The 17059-nt window shown below is 35.2% G+C and overlaps 2 protein-coding genes across 21 annotated transcripts; one reads left to right on the top strand and one right to left on the bottom strand.

Annotated features, from left to right (window-relative positions):
- Nucleotides 1–3988: 3988 nt before the first annotated feature.
- On the bottom strand, nucleotides 3989–13237 carry LOC18435305 (uncharacterized). Of its 20 annotated transcripts, none has more exons than XR_016045898.1 (9): nucleotides 13019–13230; nucleotides 12701–12745; nucleotides 11376–11622; nucleotides 10980–11027; nucleotides 9524–9590; nucleotides 9154–9289; nucleotides 8173–8264; nucleotides 5710–5833; nucleotides 3989–4559 (listed from the first exon to the last, which is right to left on the bottom strand). XR_016045898.1 is itself a non-coding variant. In XM_020668136.2 (8 exons), the coding sequence occupies exons 1-8, from the start codon at nucleotides 13068–13070 to the stop codon at nucleotides 4488–4490; spliced, it is 816 nt and encodes a 271-aa protein (XP_020523795.1). In that variant the 5' UTR covers nucleotides 13071–13230; the 3' UTR covers nucleotides 3989–4487. The 20 variants fall into 20 exon arrangements, 5 of the variants coding, with proteins under 5 accessions (XP_020523795.1, XP_088709962.1, XP_011623778.1 ...); XR_016045899.1 differs by having other exon boundaries at nucleotides 8173–8260; XR_016045902.1 differs by lacking the exon at nucleotides 8173–8264 and having other exon boundaries at nucleotides 9410–9590.
- A 781-nt stretch (nucleotides 13238–14018) lies between these two features.
- On the top strand, nucleotides 14019–16297 carry LOC18435304 (pentatricopeptide repeat-containing protein At2g29760, chloroplastic). The gene has a single exon (XM_011625475.3). It carries the CDS (start codon nucleotides 14117–14119, stop codon nucleotides 16121–16123), a length of 2007 nt encoding a protein of 668 aa, XP_011623777.2. The 5' UTR covers nucleotides 14019–14116; the 3' UTR covers nucleotides 16124–16297.
- Nucleotides 16298–17059: the final 762 nt, after the last annotated feature.

Here is a 17059-nt window from a genome sequence, read left to right as displayed (position 1 = left end):
TTTTTATTTTAAAATTATATATTTAGAGATAAAAATAGATTAGGGGGCCATCCTAAAAAAATTTGACACCAAAATTACATCTTATGATAAAATTTAGAAGTGTGTCTTACTTTATTTATTGAAAAAACATACAGAGGTCATTTACCTTTGGTACAACCTTGTGCAAACCCCACCCTTTAAATAAAGCCAACATTGGAAATCGACAAAAGACGGCTGGGGTATAACGGTCAAAAGAAAGGACGGCTGGGATATGTCCCCTAAATGTAGGGATCACAATTGTACTCAATGTTACACACCCAAAATGGGAAGCATATTGTGACCCATATAATCATTTTCTGATAATAATTTTTAAAAAAAAATATGATGGAAAAGACAGGTTCGTTTGGGGGGACACAAAATGTTTGGGCTCGCATAAATGAGGGGGTAGGTCATGTTTGTTTGATTTGAGGGACCTACTTGAAAAATATGGTTTGATATGTGCAATAAAAGGGGTGAAGAACAATGAAAAGTGTGGGTTAGGTTTGATTTGTGGATAAATTTGAACGTTTGTGCTGATATGTTGGTTTGATTGAAACAAAAAAGTTTATTGAGTATAAATGAAAAAGAAAGATTTGAGGAAAAACTTTAATGTTTGGGGATAAAATAATGGGTGGTTTGTATGAGGTTGTACCTTTTTTCTTTTTTTTCTTTTTTTTCTTTTTTTTTTTGACAAATGTTATAATTTTTATTGATTGAACAACCACATAAAAGAAATTATATCATCAAAATTAGAAATATAAGGTTGTGACCTTAAACAATCTAAGTAAGGTGCAACTCCAAAGTTTATCATAAGTGTAATTTTGGTGTAAAAAATTCTGGATAATCTTATAATCCATTTTTATGTCTAATTATGAATCTTTGAACTTGAAAATTTATTCAAATTAAGTATATCTATAAACACATAAAAATATTGAAAATTGACAGTCCAGATAATGTGTTGCAAGATGCACGATTTGTGTACTCGAAATCTTTTTTTTTTTTTACATATTCATACATCTCGATGTCGAAATGATCATTTAAAAGGTTCTTCAACATCAAAACAAACCTTTTCCGATATATTTTCAAGGTGCACCTTAATTCTACATCTTAAGGTTGGGACATACTTTTTTCCTAAATAAAGTGCAATTGTGCAATTTTTGCTTTTAAGCCAAAAGATTTTATACTTCTACGGGAGTGTTATGTGAATTTACTCCCTTGGGTAATTTTGAGAACCCCAATTTTTGGGGATGTAACATCTTCAACCCATAGACTAATTTTGGCAAAAAAAAATGTTATGAAGTGAACTCTTTATGTACTTGTAAAAAAATAATGTCTTGATATTGAATAGAGACTGTTCAATTTTTTAGGGCAAGATCTAAACGTCAAAAAACTCAAAATTTAAATTTTTCTGCTTTTGGAAATAATCATCTAGTTATTTTTAGGTGGTTCCTAAAACTTCAAACCAAAAAATTCCCCTCAAGTAGGTTTTTTAAGTAAGGGAGTAAAAGCATATTTACGAAGCTCAAACTTCAAAAAAAAAATTATCGAACTTTGTAAGACACCCAAGCTATTGGATTTCACATCGGGTGGTTGTAAGTAACTGTGACCTTCTTGCATCAAAGGTAAATCATTTCACATCTAACGGCTTTTAACAACTCACTATACGTCGATATTTATGGTCCAAAGATCAAAAATATAAAATAAACATAAATAAAAAAGGAAAACTTATGCATATATCCCGTTTTATTTTTATATAAAAAATAGTTCATTATGTTTCATATTTTACAATCAATGCCTATTTTTTAGAACACAGATATATTTTAATTATTGGAGCCGATAAAATAAATTTATCGGATATAATTATCACTTAAGATATCATTCAATGTGGTAAATGGCTAGAAAATTTGTAGAGGAGCATGTATAGTAAGAGGTCATTTGGGTAAAGCACATTGGAATGCCAGCAAATGACAGGGCTCTCCTTGGCTACAAAATTCTCAAAATCATTGCCAATAAACATATAAATTTTCATAGAGTTCCATTGCAATCACCTTATCTTTATGGAGGAGTGATCAATTGATTTGTATCCAATTTGTATAAATTTGTATCCATGCAAATGTAGTGATCCATTGGTTTTCTCATACTATCTTTTCGAAGGGAGACAGTAATGGTATTATCTATAAAGAAACCATTTATATTTATTACAAGGAGGTTACAACTATTCTCATTTATTAGATGTCAAATTGGATGGCCTAGGGCGAGTCACGAAGTTCGATAATTCCTTTTTGGAACTTTGTTTCTATTCAATGACACTCTTACATCCACCTATTTTGAAATTTAAAGGACAAAAATGATTGTGACCTCCTTATAAATAACTTAAATGGTCTCTTTGTAGATAATCTCGACAAGAATCAACTATATAGATTATCAAGGAATTGTTAGATACACTGAGACCAGCTTGACTTCCAAAAACTCACGATTTCTCATCACATTCATCCTTGAGAAAAAAGAGTTTAAAATGTGAAGACCATCAGTTGCTCCAAAATAAATTACAACAAACATTCACAACATTTGCTTACTAAAAGCTAGAACAACCACCGGCAATCATCCATTAGAGAAAATGAGTGGGATAGAGTGACCATGTGTGGTGGATCTCACAGGTCCCTTTCACACCTTCGGGGCATGGCCACATTCGCCATAGCCTGCAAGGGTTATAATCCCACTGGGACACCTTCAGGGCATGGGCACATTCGCCATAGCCTGCAAGGGTCATAATCCCACTAGCACACCTTCAGGGCATATGGCACATTGGCCAAGGGTCGTAGTCCCATTAGGACCCTACAAGATAAGGGCTTTAAAGCCATGAGAACGTTTGTTTGGATATGTGACCGGTTCCTATCAGATTCCATATTTTGAGAATATGCCGTTTATTATGGCAAACTTAATGTTTGCTTCGTCGTTTTTCCACAATTTATGAGGCGCGAGTTTTAACACAAGCCAATAATGCCAAGGTTAAAAACCTAGAAAATCTTTAACCAAAGGTAGCTAGTATCTCTAAGCTTTGAAGTAGGGAAGTGTTTCGAATATCAAGACAAGGTTGGGCAAAGTTTAATTGTAAAATGTTTAGGGCTTTTCAATGACAATTAATTTTATTGGGAATAGGCTATCGTATCTCAAGTTAATATATTCTAGATAATATTATTTTGTTAGTTGTTTGGTACATATCTTATATTATTGCTTGGTATGTACCTTGTGTTATGTATAACATTAATTAATTACTTAATTTTTTGAAATTTTTTTAAGAATTTTTAACTATCTCTAGCATAAAACATGTGATTTTCAGCGATCACATTGGGTAAATACTAAACTACCACTACAAAGTAAGTTCTGAACTACCACTATACTGTAACATAACTGGGGAGAGAATTCCTTTTATAGTGGGTTAGAGCCCATAGCACAACCAACACTTGTTCCAAACCACGCCAAAAGAAATCGGGCTCAACCTAAAATCCATTTTCAGTTATTCATTTTTTTTTCCCCTTCCTTCTTCTTTTTTTCTTTTTGTTTTGGTTGCTAGTTCAACTGCAAGATGCGAAATTGGGCATAGTATCACACTCGTAGTATCACAGTCGGCCAAATTCCTCATCTTGATGAGATTTAAAATTAGCGTATTAGTTGGTACAAACCAAATTATTTTACAAGTACTGCTTTATGAAGAAATGTCTTTTTTACCAAAATCCAGGATGTGTAAATGAAGAGCCATTGCATAAATTACAATAATATTATTTTCTTTCTCCACACTCAGCGCTGCTGTTACACTTAATTTATACTTTTTTTCTCTTCAATATTCAAGTGAGAAATCAAGAGAGAACAGATCCATGTAGCATCAAAATTTTGTCATATAATTTTCTAGACGATTATTTCCCTCGAGGGTAAATCTTAAACTTCCTCTAGGCTTACATATTGAACATAATTTGTCCAACAAAAATAAAGTTCCTTTACAAAGCTGAATTAAAGTACCACATATGCTGTCAAAAGTTCAACAAGACAACCTCAACCCCACTATTTATGGCAGATAAAAAGAACCAGCCCAAAATATCTACCTGATCTGCAAAGAATGCAAATCATAAATTACCAGGGCTTCAAACCATAGGTGGTTTCTGCAAGATATAAATGGGACAGAAAGCCATAACCAGCAAACTATAGAAAACTGTGGTCTATTAGGTTCATGACTGTCTAATGAAATGGAGAGAGAGAGAGAGACCCAGCATTGCGGTCATCTCTACTGTTGGGTATATGGAGAGAGTCAACATTCCGTCCATATATATATAAATAAAATATATGGTCAAGTTAGTTTTTGTTGAGGCATATTTTGAATTGGTGAGATCAATATACGTGCAATTGATTGGGAGTAAACACTCGTTCCACTCAAGTAGTTGAAAATGCACAAAGCACACATCTAGTTATGTGGATCAACCATATGCAATATCACCAAAGTAGGCAGTGATTCCTTTCAATTTACCCTTCACATAATTCTCTTCAATCTGGAAAACAAAAACCAGAAAATACAGATCTAAGAGCAATCATCAGAAAATACAGATATAAGAGCTACCATGAGATAAGGCAGAGAAAGGTAAAAGAACTTAACAAAGAACCAAGATACACACAATATAATATTTTATTCCATTCCCAATAGTCTCAGTTTGTAACCCTTCTACTGTTTCAGCTTTTGTTTCTTTAAACAAATCCTTCTTCCCAATATGCCCAGCACTAACCAATCATTTATTGTTATCAATATGCAGACAATGAGAGAATGGCCTGGGGCCTTGGTGGTAGTACTGCCAAGCCCTATGGGGAGGTCTCTGACTCCATTCTCACCAAAGGGTAGGGGGCCCAACCTACTGACATACCACTTTTTGGGAAGGGGTTAAGGTTGTGGTGGTAGCACCCCACATCCTACTCACCACATTGTGGTTTCCATTCCCACCACTAACACCACCCACTAATACCTTCTAAAAAGCTAACTCCTAATCTACTTGAAAAAAAGGGTAGGAGCCTGTCTTGCCCACTGAATTTCCCAAAAAAAATATGCGGACAATAGAGGAAACAACAAGTCAAATAAAAAATATCAAACAGAGGCCAAAAAAGTAAGGGAAGGTAATACCAACATGAAGAATTGTGTGAAATACTCCAAGAGGCATCAGCCATCCAAACTCAATGACTAACTGTAGTGGAGTCCACGACGACATTCACCTAGGTATAGCTAATCTCCACCATCCATCATAGGAAGCAGGCAGTGGATGTCACTTTGGAGTACTATATATAAAATAATCCATTGGATTAAAGGGATACATTTCCAAATGGAGATCCCTTTGAAGTAAATATGTAACCAGCCTAAGTAGCAAATACCAAAAACCCAGCACACAACTAGGTCTGATCCCCTATGAATTATCTCATATGCACATAAATACAAACATGCATTCATGTCTATAAAACTCTTTTTGCTTATATATGTAACATTTTCCCTCTATTACTTTCAAAAAAGAAAACAAATAAATACATAAATTATTCCCCTAATCCAGCAAACGACAAACATCCAACAGTAATACAAAGGGAGTACAGGCCCATTCTGGGGCCTTGTAATTAACATTTACTCAGAAAAATCAACCGTTGGGTCAGGAAGGATAGCCGTACCTCAACTTCAAGAGGAGGAGAAGACAGCCATGACAGCTCTTCAACTTGATTTACATCTACATTTCGAGGCAAAAACATTATGATATTTGGAGTTGTTTTTTGAGCCACTTGGAAGAGTGAATATCTGCAGAAAAGTAACATAAAATAGGCGATGAAACAAAACCAATTCAGTGATCAAAGATTCAAAGCAGTAGTTTACAAGATCATAAACTCCAAACAATGACTCCAGATTGAAGGTCACGATGGAACAGCAAGTCATGCATGTCCCATAAAAGTTGAGCAGGAAACCCCATTTCATTTATATGAAACGATAAAACTTAGATCTATAATACCGTAATCATACTTGTGGAAAGTTTCAGCAGCGAATGATGTAACGAAAAATGATAAAAAAAACAACGGAGAATTCTAAAGGGAATAATGCTTTTATTGTATGAGGAGTTTTGGCAAAGTTTTATGTTGGCTGCCTACCAAACACAACCCAGCTCCTTAACCCGGGCTTGGGACGGGTTAAGGGAAAGTTTAAGGTCCTCACCCTTCTTAGGCCAATATATTTTATTTATAGTAGAATCAAAATGTTCCCCATTCCACATACAACGCACATAGACTGATCTAACATATGCAACCCGCCAAACACAAAACTTTCTACAACAAATGGCAAATTTGAAGTGACAATTGTATTTTCAGTTACCAAAAATCTACCCTTCATAAATCCCATAAAAATTACAAATAATAGGGCTCTATGTTGGCTTTGCTACAATGTTAAATGCAAGATAAAAAGAAAAAAGTTTATGAACGATAATTTCCCCTCCACATTCGTACATGTGCACAAAAGATTGGAATACAATTCATGGTAATATACAAATATAAATGACAGAGATACCCTCAATTACAACCACATATAAATAGGTTTACTCCTAACAAAATCAATTCTCCAAAAGAGAAAGAGAGAGAGAGAGAGAGATAGATAGAGAGAGCGAGAGTATGATTTCACGATAAATATTCTTATAATAGGTATATAGGCTGATTAACATTAAAAATATTATAGGTTCAAACATCAAATCCCATATTTTAGGTTCGACAGAATTTCAATTGTAGATAGGGCAGCCAGCATAAAACTCTGCCAAATCTTGTCATGAATCATGAATATATGAGCAGAATGGCGGAATAGGATTCATACAGCCGACCTTAAATAGTTGGGATAAAGCTTAGATGATGATGAGAATTTCAATTGTAGATCTTGTAGGTTTCATCACGAGTTTGCTAAATGCAAGATTAGTGGGTTCAGATTTAGGGGAAATGCACGAGTATAATGAATGGGCCATGACCTTAGAGAGAGAGAAAAGGGCCATGACCTTAGAGAGAGAGAAAAAGAGAGAGAGAGAGAGAGAGAGAGAGAGAGAGGAATCTTGAACAAGATAGTTTCAAGAGGGAAAAATAGTCCCACTTTGAAGGATACAGAGAGGGAGGGGAAGACAAGAGAGTACGAAATGCCAGCCGTAGTGGTTGGGGTTCTTAGCTTGGCAAATAGAGCGGTGAGGCCTGTCAGCTTGATGGGCCTTTATTTTTAATTTGCCCAGCCTGGCCCACTTGCAAACCCAATTAAAGAGTATAAAATAATGTGGGAAAAGGATAACAAATACCAAACGAGTGGAAAGCAACAACATGATTGGCCTAACAGCCAACCAACTCTATGAAATAAATACTAAAGTAATTTACTTGGCATCTCCTTTAGTTTGATTCAATTGCCTGTTCAAATTACATGAATATAACATATTCACTTACTAGCGAAATGTAATTTACTTCCCATCTCCTTTAGTTTGATTCATTTGCATGTTCAAATTATATGAATATAACCTTATCACTGACTAGAACGGAACAGTGGATTTGATCGGTTGAACCGGCTCTCACAGAACCGGTCAAAACCAGGCTTTGACGGGTCGAACTAGTTCGACCAGCTGGTTTTATAGGTTCTCCCAAATGGTTCAGTTTTGTACAAATTCAGTCGGCAACTAATCTTTTTACTTTTAACAGAATTTTGAGCTTTCCTTTTTTGTTCTTCTTTGTTTCTGGATCCATCATAGTTTTTTGGATTGATATTCTTATCCCAGGATTTGGGTCCAAAATCATGACCCAAAAGGGATAAAAGGAATTCCCATGTTAGCTTCCTTTTTTCCTATTGTCAGACCAATTTGGGCAGATATTTTCCCTTTGTATTGTTATTTTTTTTTTAATTTGTAGGATCGATCTTGCCATCCCAAAGGTTTTGCACAAAACAGCGAGTCCAATGTGATCATTTGTGCTCCATTCCAAGATAGCACATTCCAGCAAGCTTTCTTTTCTTTTTCCTTTCTTTCTTCTATATAAATTATAAATATTTGAGTGCTACTTATCATGTAATTCATAAGTGAAACATGCATCACATGATCGCAATAGTAGTTTGCATGAAATAGGAAAGGTACCTACCCATCTTTTGGTTTTAGCATTTGAAGGCTGAATTTCTCAGCTGCAATATAACTTGGGCCGCCCCATGGCGGTGAAAGAAAAAGCACATCTGCCTGATAAAATCCAAATATTGATAACTATCTAAGATAATATAAATTTCAATTCTTACAACAATTAACATAAATAAATATGGGATTGTATACAATGAGACCATTTACCTTTTATACAATGAAGTCACAATTACTTACAACCATCTGATGTGAATTCTGATAACTTGGGTGTATCACAAAGTTCGAGAAAATTTCTTTTGAAGTTTGAGCTTGGTCGATGGAATAAATGAAACCATCTAACTTCACATCCAATGCTCAAGATTAATTGTGACCACCTTGTACCAAAGATAAATGATCTCATTGTATACTTTTCAAAAAAATATAATTTTGAATTCACATGAATATGTAACCAACTGAAAAACTATTGGGCTAAGGTGTTTTATAACCAAAAGAAATTCCATAAGGAATTATCCAGTTAAAAATAAAATTTCATTGTCTGCCCAAGTCTCCATGCAAAAAGAAGGCGAACTGATAGTGAGTGTGTTACACGTTGCTTTTAGCTGAATACTTATTTGTATCCCAATAATTGATAAAGTGTATTTTCCATATATCCACAATCAATATTGACATAACAATCATGCTAAAGAGTAATTAATATCACTCCTGAATTCATATAAGTCAAATTTCCAGAAAGGAAATTATCAAAATGGCCATGTGAGATGAACTATTTAACATTGCACCCATATTTGTTTGATTTAATTTTCAAAATACCCATGAAAGACGCATGATCATGAGTTAGAATGGTGTTAAAAGTGTAAAATGCTAAATAATGCATCTCTCATTGGTATTTGGATAAATTTCCCTTTCCAGAAAATAAATTACTAATAAATTCCATTTCAGAAATACACATGCAAATACAAATAAAAAATAAGAACATGTCTTTCAATCATACCTTCAAAAGTGGAGCAAGAAGGAAGAAATCCCCTATAATAAAATCAATGTAATCTTCAACTCCATATATTCTTGCATTATTGAGGGAGTATCCAACCTTTCGGGCATTTATGTCAATGGCAATGACATGACAACACCTGCAAAGTTTACATATATAGATTATATCCACAAGTCACATCAAGAGAACACAATAAATACGTTTCCACATTAACAACTAAAAATGTACATGGTTTAAGTACTCTGCTCGGGACTGTAACCTGTGGGCTCACCCTGACCGAGTCCGAGCTGAGTATCTGAACCTTTGGCTCGGGTTTAAATAGTCTGCACATTAACAAATAACCAGTGAACCAGCCTGAGCCGAGTATTTAAACCTTGGGATGAAGGAAGGGAGTCAAATGAAACCCATATGTGCCACACATGGCCTCGGGGAGAGCAAACCTGAAATTTGATTTCATTGCTCTATAAATAACATAGAAATCACGAACTCAATCGAGGCATGTAAATCCTAGACAAGTCAATAGAGACTCGACAGACTATATCCAGCCTCAGCAGATTTTGTAGAGGTCAAGTTTTGCACTAACCATTTGTGAACCATGCCCGATAATTTCTTAGATGTGTTTTCCATACATTTTCCAATTTTTCCAAGGGATTTTAACAGGTAATATGAATAAAAATGCTCACATCTATGCATAAATAAATCCATGTTTTGATACTACTTTAGTCGTCATCCTAGGAATATAACACAACAATACCACACCAATTGTTAAATATGATAGGAGAAACATGACTATTTTACCCCATTGTTTAACACAAATATACAATAAGAAAAGGACAAACGGTCACTTTCTCCCGATCAATGAATATGTTGAGATAGCAAAGAGAGATATAAGCAATAAAAGATGAAGTTAAATACACCAATACAGGGAGGTTAGTCATTTTTTGCTTATGATACAAATTGAGCTTCCTAAAAATAATCATAAATTGATGAGATTTTTTGTATTGATCATTCGAGATGTATTTTCTTTACCATGTGTCTAAGAATTCAAATGTCTTGACAGATGCATTGCTAAGAAGGAAGGCAGTGAGAAGCGTGATTAACTGATTATTGTGAATACAAGTGTTTCCGATCACCAATATCCTACTTTGGCATCTCTCTGATTCTCTTATATGCCACCTTTTATTGTTCCTTTCATCAATAAAAGTTTTTGTAAGTATCAAAAACATGAAGGAAAAGAAAGAAAATGTAGGCACATTTTTGTCATTCGTACCCATTACATTAATACTTGGGTGGTTCGGATGATGACCAGAATGATATCAAAATATGCATTCATCAATATGTGTATATAACAGTTATACAGAAATCCTTTTTTTGGGATGCTAATTCATTTCCTGTATCATGGCCATTTTCAAAAGCTGATTCCCACAAACATTTCCCAAATGATTTTCTGACTCTATCTGCCCTTCTAGCAACTATGATCAAAGGTCACCAAGACAGAAGAAAAAAGCTGGCAAAGAAACTTCAGTTAAGTGTGCATTGACAAACTCAAAAAGCTTATTCCCCCTTCGTTGCATCGAAGATAGAACTAAGGGGAATAAATGGAAAAAACAAATGTCAGGAATTAAATGTTGTTCCCAATAGATACAGATCCTTTCTCCACTCCCTTTGAAGGGTTAGATCACCTAATTAATCATGTTCTTGATTTCTTTGTTTTGCTAGTTGTTCATAATATGAACCATCGCATACACTTTATATTTAATAAATTCCTATTTATTTTCCAAAATAGAGTACATATAGTAATAAATTAACATGGGAACATTGAGACATACCATTGCAATAACATGGGAACACTGAAACATAGCATTGCAACCTTCAATCTAATTAATCCATTAAAAACAGAAATGCAACATTAGGTATATTTAAACAGGAAGGCATACTATGATTCATATGATTAACATATATATACAGTTGTAAGTGTTATCTCTCAATTAATTGATGGGCAGTTATAGAGAGTGTGGGACCCACAAGAGCATGACATGGACCAAGTAGTCAATCCACTGTCTCCATCACCATCAATCAAATGTTCAGATGCTAATAACACTCATGACCAAAAGTTTTTTCTAAATCATATAGACCACAGTACAAATTTGCTATTTAAAGTTGATCAAGATAATAGCGGGAGATATAAATTACAAATGCAAACTATGCATAACAAATGAACATACAAATGAGCAAATTGAATGGCATTGCCACCAACTCCTGAAAAGCAATCAATCACCAAACCATTTCCACTCTTCTCAGCATGCCTAATAGCAATGTCTTCAGGAGTAACAGAGAACCACCCTTCTTCATCCATTTCAATGCCTTCATCATATCTCGAGAAAAGATTGTAACGCTGATACCAGTACTTAGTAATACATGGACTGACACCTTCAGGAACATCTGAGCAGAGATGAACTTTGTGTGTATCAACTGGAATAAAATGAACACAAATCAATCAGCAAATGGAAAAGAACAACCAGCAATTCCAGTTGGTAACAAAAAAAGAAACCAACGAGAAAACAAACAATTGCATGAGGAAGGAAAAACGCAAGGAGGATGAATGTTTGCAATAATTCTTAGAAATAATGATGATAATAATATTAATAATGGTCACAATAGAAAAGAAAAGACACTTTATAATAACTACCACGTGAAATGGCACTATCTAGTGGAGACTAATGTGTTGCTTATTTCTTCTTCTTTTTTAAAGAGAGGGAATGAATTGAATGTTTCATGAGTAATCGGGCTGTTTGCCTCTTTGCCTACGTGCCTTATAATCGTGTTATGAGTTGCCATTATGTTTCATGACATCGAAGGGAATTATGGAGGAAAAGGTTTCGTTTAAAGAAGCAATCTAATTATACTCGTTATCATCATCTCAGTGTCAATTTTGATTTGTTTCCTTAAAAACTAGTAATATAAGGGCTTGTTTGGATGACTATTAAGCTTGTTTGGAATAAGACTCTCGTCTAAAACTAAGATTCTCTGAAAAATATGATCTCATCAGTTGTGGTATTAATGTTAATTAATTATTTAAACATTCAACACTTTCAGTAATTTCCAACTATTTTGAGCTATCTTTGCGCAAAGAAATGTGATATTAAACAGATTAATTGGAATAAAATAAAAAAGCGCTTTTCAAAAGATAAACTTGTCCGTAAAACTGCCCATGAGTTTATTTCAGATAACTTTACGATGGACATTACCAAACAACAGAAAATTCATCATCAGGATTACTTTTATTGAAATAGTGAATTTCCGGTGATAAAGAGTACATAGGTCCTAAGACTAAAACAAGAAGAAGAAGGCGAATAGCAAGAAATCACATTAATGCCCATGTATGCAATACCAGTAACCGCTATGCGTAAATCAGATTCTCGAAATAATTCTAAGACTAAATATGTGCATTAAAATAAAAAAGAAAAAAAAATAAAGGATGAGATGGAGAGGTAGAATGCACATTTAACGCCAAAAAAAAAGAAAGTAGGATATTGAAATTCAAGTTTACCTATTCTCCTTCGAATTTTCCTTTTTCTTCTTCTTTTTTTCAAACCTTGAGACAAAATAGATACAGAAAGTTAGCACCCAAAGATAGCAAAAAATGATCAAAATAACATGAGCAACCTGATCAATGAGGGCTAAACTTAATGTAGGATAAAAAGGCCCTGAGAAAGTAGCAAAAACAAACTCATTAAAAGACCGAGAAAACCTCGACGATTAATATAACTATAAAAAATGAAATCGAATCGCAGTCCATCAAATCAACCGGACAAAAAAAAAGAAGGGGAAACTCCCAAAAGTGACTGATTCGTAATTGGGTTCGAACCTTTTTCTGTTGCATTTCTGTTCTTCCCTTCCTTCTCCACTCGCTGCTCCATTTCTTAATTGAAGAGAGAGAGAGAGGGAAATTTACGAAAGGGCGAAAATAGGGATTTGGTCGAGACTCGAGAGAGGGCGGGATAGTTAGATTTGGTCAGGGGAGTATATTGTACGTACTCCCGCGTCCTAAAAGTTCCATGTTAACTGTTAGTAACTCTGGATGGGTGCGTCTACCATGCTCCCGCCAGACTGTATTGTACTCTTGCTCCCTCCTTCTTTTGATACGAAATGTTTAGAACCACCTAAAATCACTGCATGGTGATATTCGAAAAACAAAAAGTAATAAATTTGAAGTTTTTTAATAGAAAAATTATCGTTATTATACTTATATTTTTATAAAATATCGTAATACTTTAAAGTAGTATTACGATAATTTAATTACCGTAATATTGCCTAAGCCCCGTAACAAAGGGTTTTCTAGTTTCTTGAGTCTACTTTTTATTTACTCCCTCGACAAAACTTAATGCTAGCTATATTTTTCAAACCTCAAATTTTTAAAATATAATCTCTACTTAATTTTTATATGGTTATCAAAATTTTAAAACAAAAACACTCTTATATATGTGTTTTTTAGCGAAGAAATAGATCCACAACCTGCTCCTATGAGAATATGGATTTTTCAGACAGAGAGAAAGGTACCCGTAATATTAGCTTGCTTTTCATTACCGTAATATTATTTTAAGCTATTATAGTATTTTAATTACCGTAATACTAACTTATTAAAGTATTTAAATTGTTGTAATATTCGTTACAATAAAAAAAATTTCGTAAAAGGTATTTTTATTCAAAAAATCAAAAAAAAAAAAAAATGGTGTATGTGAGGTTTTGAAAAGCTAGGGTTTCTTTTTAATTTTATTAAAATATAAATATGTTAACTATAAGTTTTCAAAAATAAATAAATTTTAAAAACTATAAATAATAATTATATTATGAAAACATTTGTACCGAAACAATTTTTTTCTTTTTATACTGTCGTCTAGCAGTTCTGAAGTTATATACTGAGGGAGAGAGAGGGTTCGAATCCGGTAGAAAGATCAAATAGTCCATGTCGATAGCAGTGACCCCTCATCCCCCACCTGCACACTCATCACCTCACTCTCTCTCCAACCCCCACTCTCTCTCCTTCCTCCTCCATCAACGCCCCCCTCTCTCTATCATCCACCAACTCCACGCCCACACCATCACCTCCACCAACCCACAAAACCCCACCTCCACCTCTCTCTACAACTCCCTCCTCCGAGCCTACTCTCGCAGTCCCTCTCCTCTCACTACTTTCTCTCTCTACAATTACATGCTCACAAATGGCACTCCCCTCGATCACTACACTCTCCCCTTCGTCATCACCGCCTGTTCTTTTCTCTCCTCTTTACCCCATGGTCTCCAACTCCATGGTTGTGCTATGAAGCTTGGCCTCTTCTCTGATCTATATGTTCAAACCACTTTACTGAACATGTATGCGTCATGCTCTACAATGGATTGTGCATGCCAATTGTTCGATAGAATGGAGCAAAGAGATTTGGTGTCCTATAATGCTATGATTGCTCAATTGGCTCGAGCAGGGCTACCAAAAATGGCTCTTGAGATTTTTAGAGAGATGGTTTCTAATCGGTTGGTGAACCCTGATGGTGCAACCATGGTCGGGGTTTTGCTGGCATGTGCTCAAGTGGGTTCTGTTAAGCTTGGCATGTGGGTTCATGGGTACTTGGCTAAAATTGGTGGTTTTGATTCTAATGTGGTTTTGAGCAATGCATTGGTGGATATGTATGCGAAATGCGGCGATGCAATTAGTGCCCGTAAGGTTTTTGATAAGATGAATACACGAGACGGGGTGTCCTGGAACACTATGATATCCGGGTATTCGAAGAATGGGTGTTTTCTTGAGACTTTGGACCTTTTTAGGGAGATGCTTAGAGAAAGAGTGAGAGTAGATGAAGTCACAATTGTGGGTGTTCTCTCTGCTTGTTCTCAACTGGGTGCGCTCGAATTGGGCGATTGGATTCATACATATATGGAGAAGCATAAGCTCAAGTATAATGTAATTGTATGCACTAGCCTCATCAAAATGTACGCCAAGTGCGGAAACATCGATAAAGCTTACGAAATCTTTTCCGGGTTACCCTGTAAAGATGCCTTGGTTTGGAATGCCATGATCGGTGCCTTTGCTATGCACGGCCATGCTTGTAAGGCTCTATCATTGTTCGAAGAGATGCATGCATCTGATGTGAGGCCAACACCAGTTACTTTTGTCGGTGTTCTTTGTGCATGCAGCCATGGTGGTTTGGTCAACGAGGGCCGAAAGTACATGCATGACATGGTTAACAAACATGGCATCAAGCCTAACATTAAGCATTATGGATGCATCGTTGATCTATTGGGTCGAGCAGGGCTCTTGGATGAGGCCCAAAAGCTGGTAGAAAGCATGCCTATTGAGCCTGATGCTGTTCTTTTAGGGGCTCTCCTAAGTGCTTGTAAGGTTCATGGCAATGTAGAGTTAGGTGAGAAAGTGGGAAAAAGAGTGCTTGAATTGGACCCGCATAACAGTGGAAACTATGTTCTTCTTTCAGGGATTTATGCTCGTAGTGGGAGATGGGAGGACGCTGCGGAAGTTCGGAAAATGATGAATGATAATGGGGTTAAGAAACAACCTGGATTGAGTAGAATTGAGGTGGACAATGTGGTCCATGTGTTTTCCATGGCCGATTGGTCTCACCCAATGTCTGAGGATATCTATTCGAAGGTAGATGAAATGGTGGAGAGGTTGAAATTAGCTGGCCATGAACCTAACACCAACGTGGTGCTTATAGATGTAGAGGAGGATGAGAAGGAGCAATTGTTGGGGCTTCATAGTGAGAAGTTGGCCTTGGCCTTCGGATTGATAAGCGTAAAGGATTCACAGCCCATACGCATTGTAAAAAATCTAAGGGTGTGTGATGATTGTCACTCTGCAATCAAGCTTGTATCAAAGATATATTCTCGAGAGATAATTGTTCGAGATCGGCTTCGGTTTCACCATTTTAGAGAAGGTCAGTGTTCTTGTGGGGATTATTGGTGAAAGGCCAAGTTTTGGGGCAACCGAATTTGTGTTTTTTTACTGTAATTTTAAGGAATACTCTGTAGTACAATTCAGAGCTTCCTGTTCATGTTGCCATCTGAGGATAGCACTTCATTCACAGAAACTGTAATTTAATGAATACTCGCAATTTATTTTGGATATTGAGATGTTTAATGCTGTCATTGGGCTTTGTATATACTCATCATCATCATGGTTTTTTTTCAATTAATTGGGGTTGGCTGCTTTGTGTATATTGTAAATGAATAAATCAAAATTGGGTCCATTAAGGTCTCATTGACTAAGATTTGTATAGGTAAGTGATCGTTGTGGATGATGAATGGTCTTACTATAGATGCATCTTGGTATTTTTCAAGGAGTACTTCTGGTTTCAAAGGTTTTCTTATATTTGACTAAAATAAAAATGGGATTGTCTAAAAACAGACCATTTTCCTTTGTATAGGAGGTCACAAATATTCCCACTGTGTTAAATCTGATGGCTTGAATAAAAATTCAAAAGAGAACCAAAAGTTTGTACCATTTGCTTTCTTAATGAATCTTGAAATGGCCGTCAATCAATTTTTTTAATTACTATACGATGTGTCATGGCCGTTTTCCCTCTCGATATTATTTTAAAATATATATAAATTGGTCAAAAGTTGGTTGAATCAACTAATTTACTAAGGTCTCTTTTAAAAATTATGATACTTAGAAAGTGTAGGAAAAATCAGGCGGTTCAAATGGTAATTGCCTGGTTAGCGCCGATTTCGATTTTGGTGACCCAGCTGGGTATTTAAAAAAAAAAATTATATAAAATCCCAAAAAAAATAAATTGTTTGGAGTGTATTTTTAAAGGTTTATTTATCATTCTGGAAAATATTTGAAAATGTTTTGGCATTTTTCCATCTTTTTTTAATTTTTTTAAAAATACCCTTAGGC

The sequence above is a fragment of the Amborella trichopoda genome, chromosome 12 (assembly GCF_054954075.1).
Source record: "Amborella trichopoda isolate Santa Cruz 75 chromosome 12, AtrichopodaSantaCruz75HAP2 v2.0, whole genome shotgun sequence".
NCBI classification, from domain to species: domain Eukaryota; kingdom Viridiplantae; phylum Streptophyta; class Magnoliopsida; order Amborellales; family Amborellaceae; genus Amborella; species Amborella trichopoda.
This window is presented reverse-complemented; position numbering and strand designations above follow the sequence as displayed.

Bases quoted from the DNA above. Each gene is read 5' to 3' on its own strand.
- LOC18435305 (XM_020668136.2), bottom strand. From the start codon at position 13,070: ATGGAGCAGCGAGTGGAGAAGGAAGGGAAGAACAGAAATGCAACAGAA. The intron at 12,746-13,018 runs GTTCGAACCCAA...TTTTGTCTCAAG, and splicing joins CAGAAATGCAACAGAAAAAG to GTTTGAAAAAAAGAAGAAGA. The intron at 8,265-9,153 runs GTATGATTGAAA...GGATTTTATCAG, and splicing joins TTCTTGCTCCACTTTTGAAG to GCAGATGTGCTTTTTCTTTC.
- LOC18435304 (XM_011625475.3), top strand. From the start codon at position 14,117: ATGTCGATAGCAGTGACCCCTCATCCCCCACCTGCACACTCATCACCT.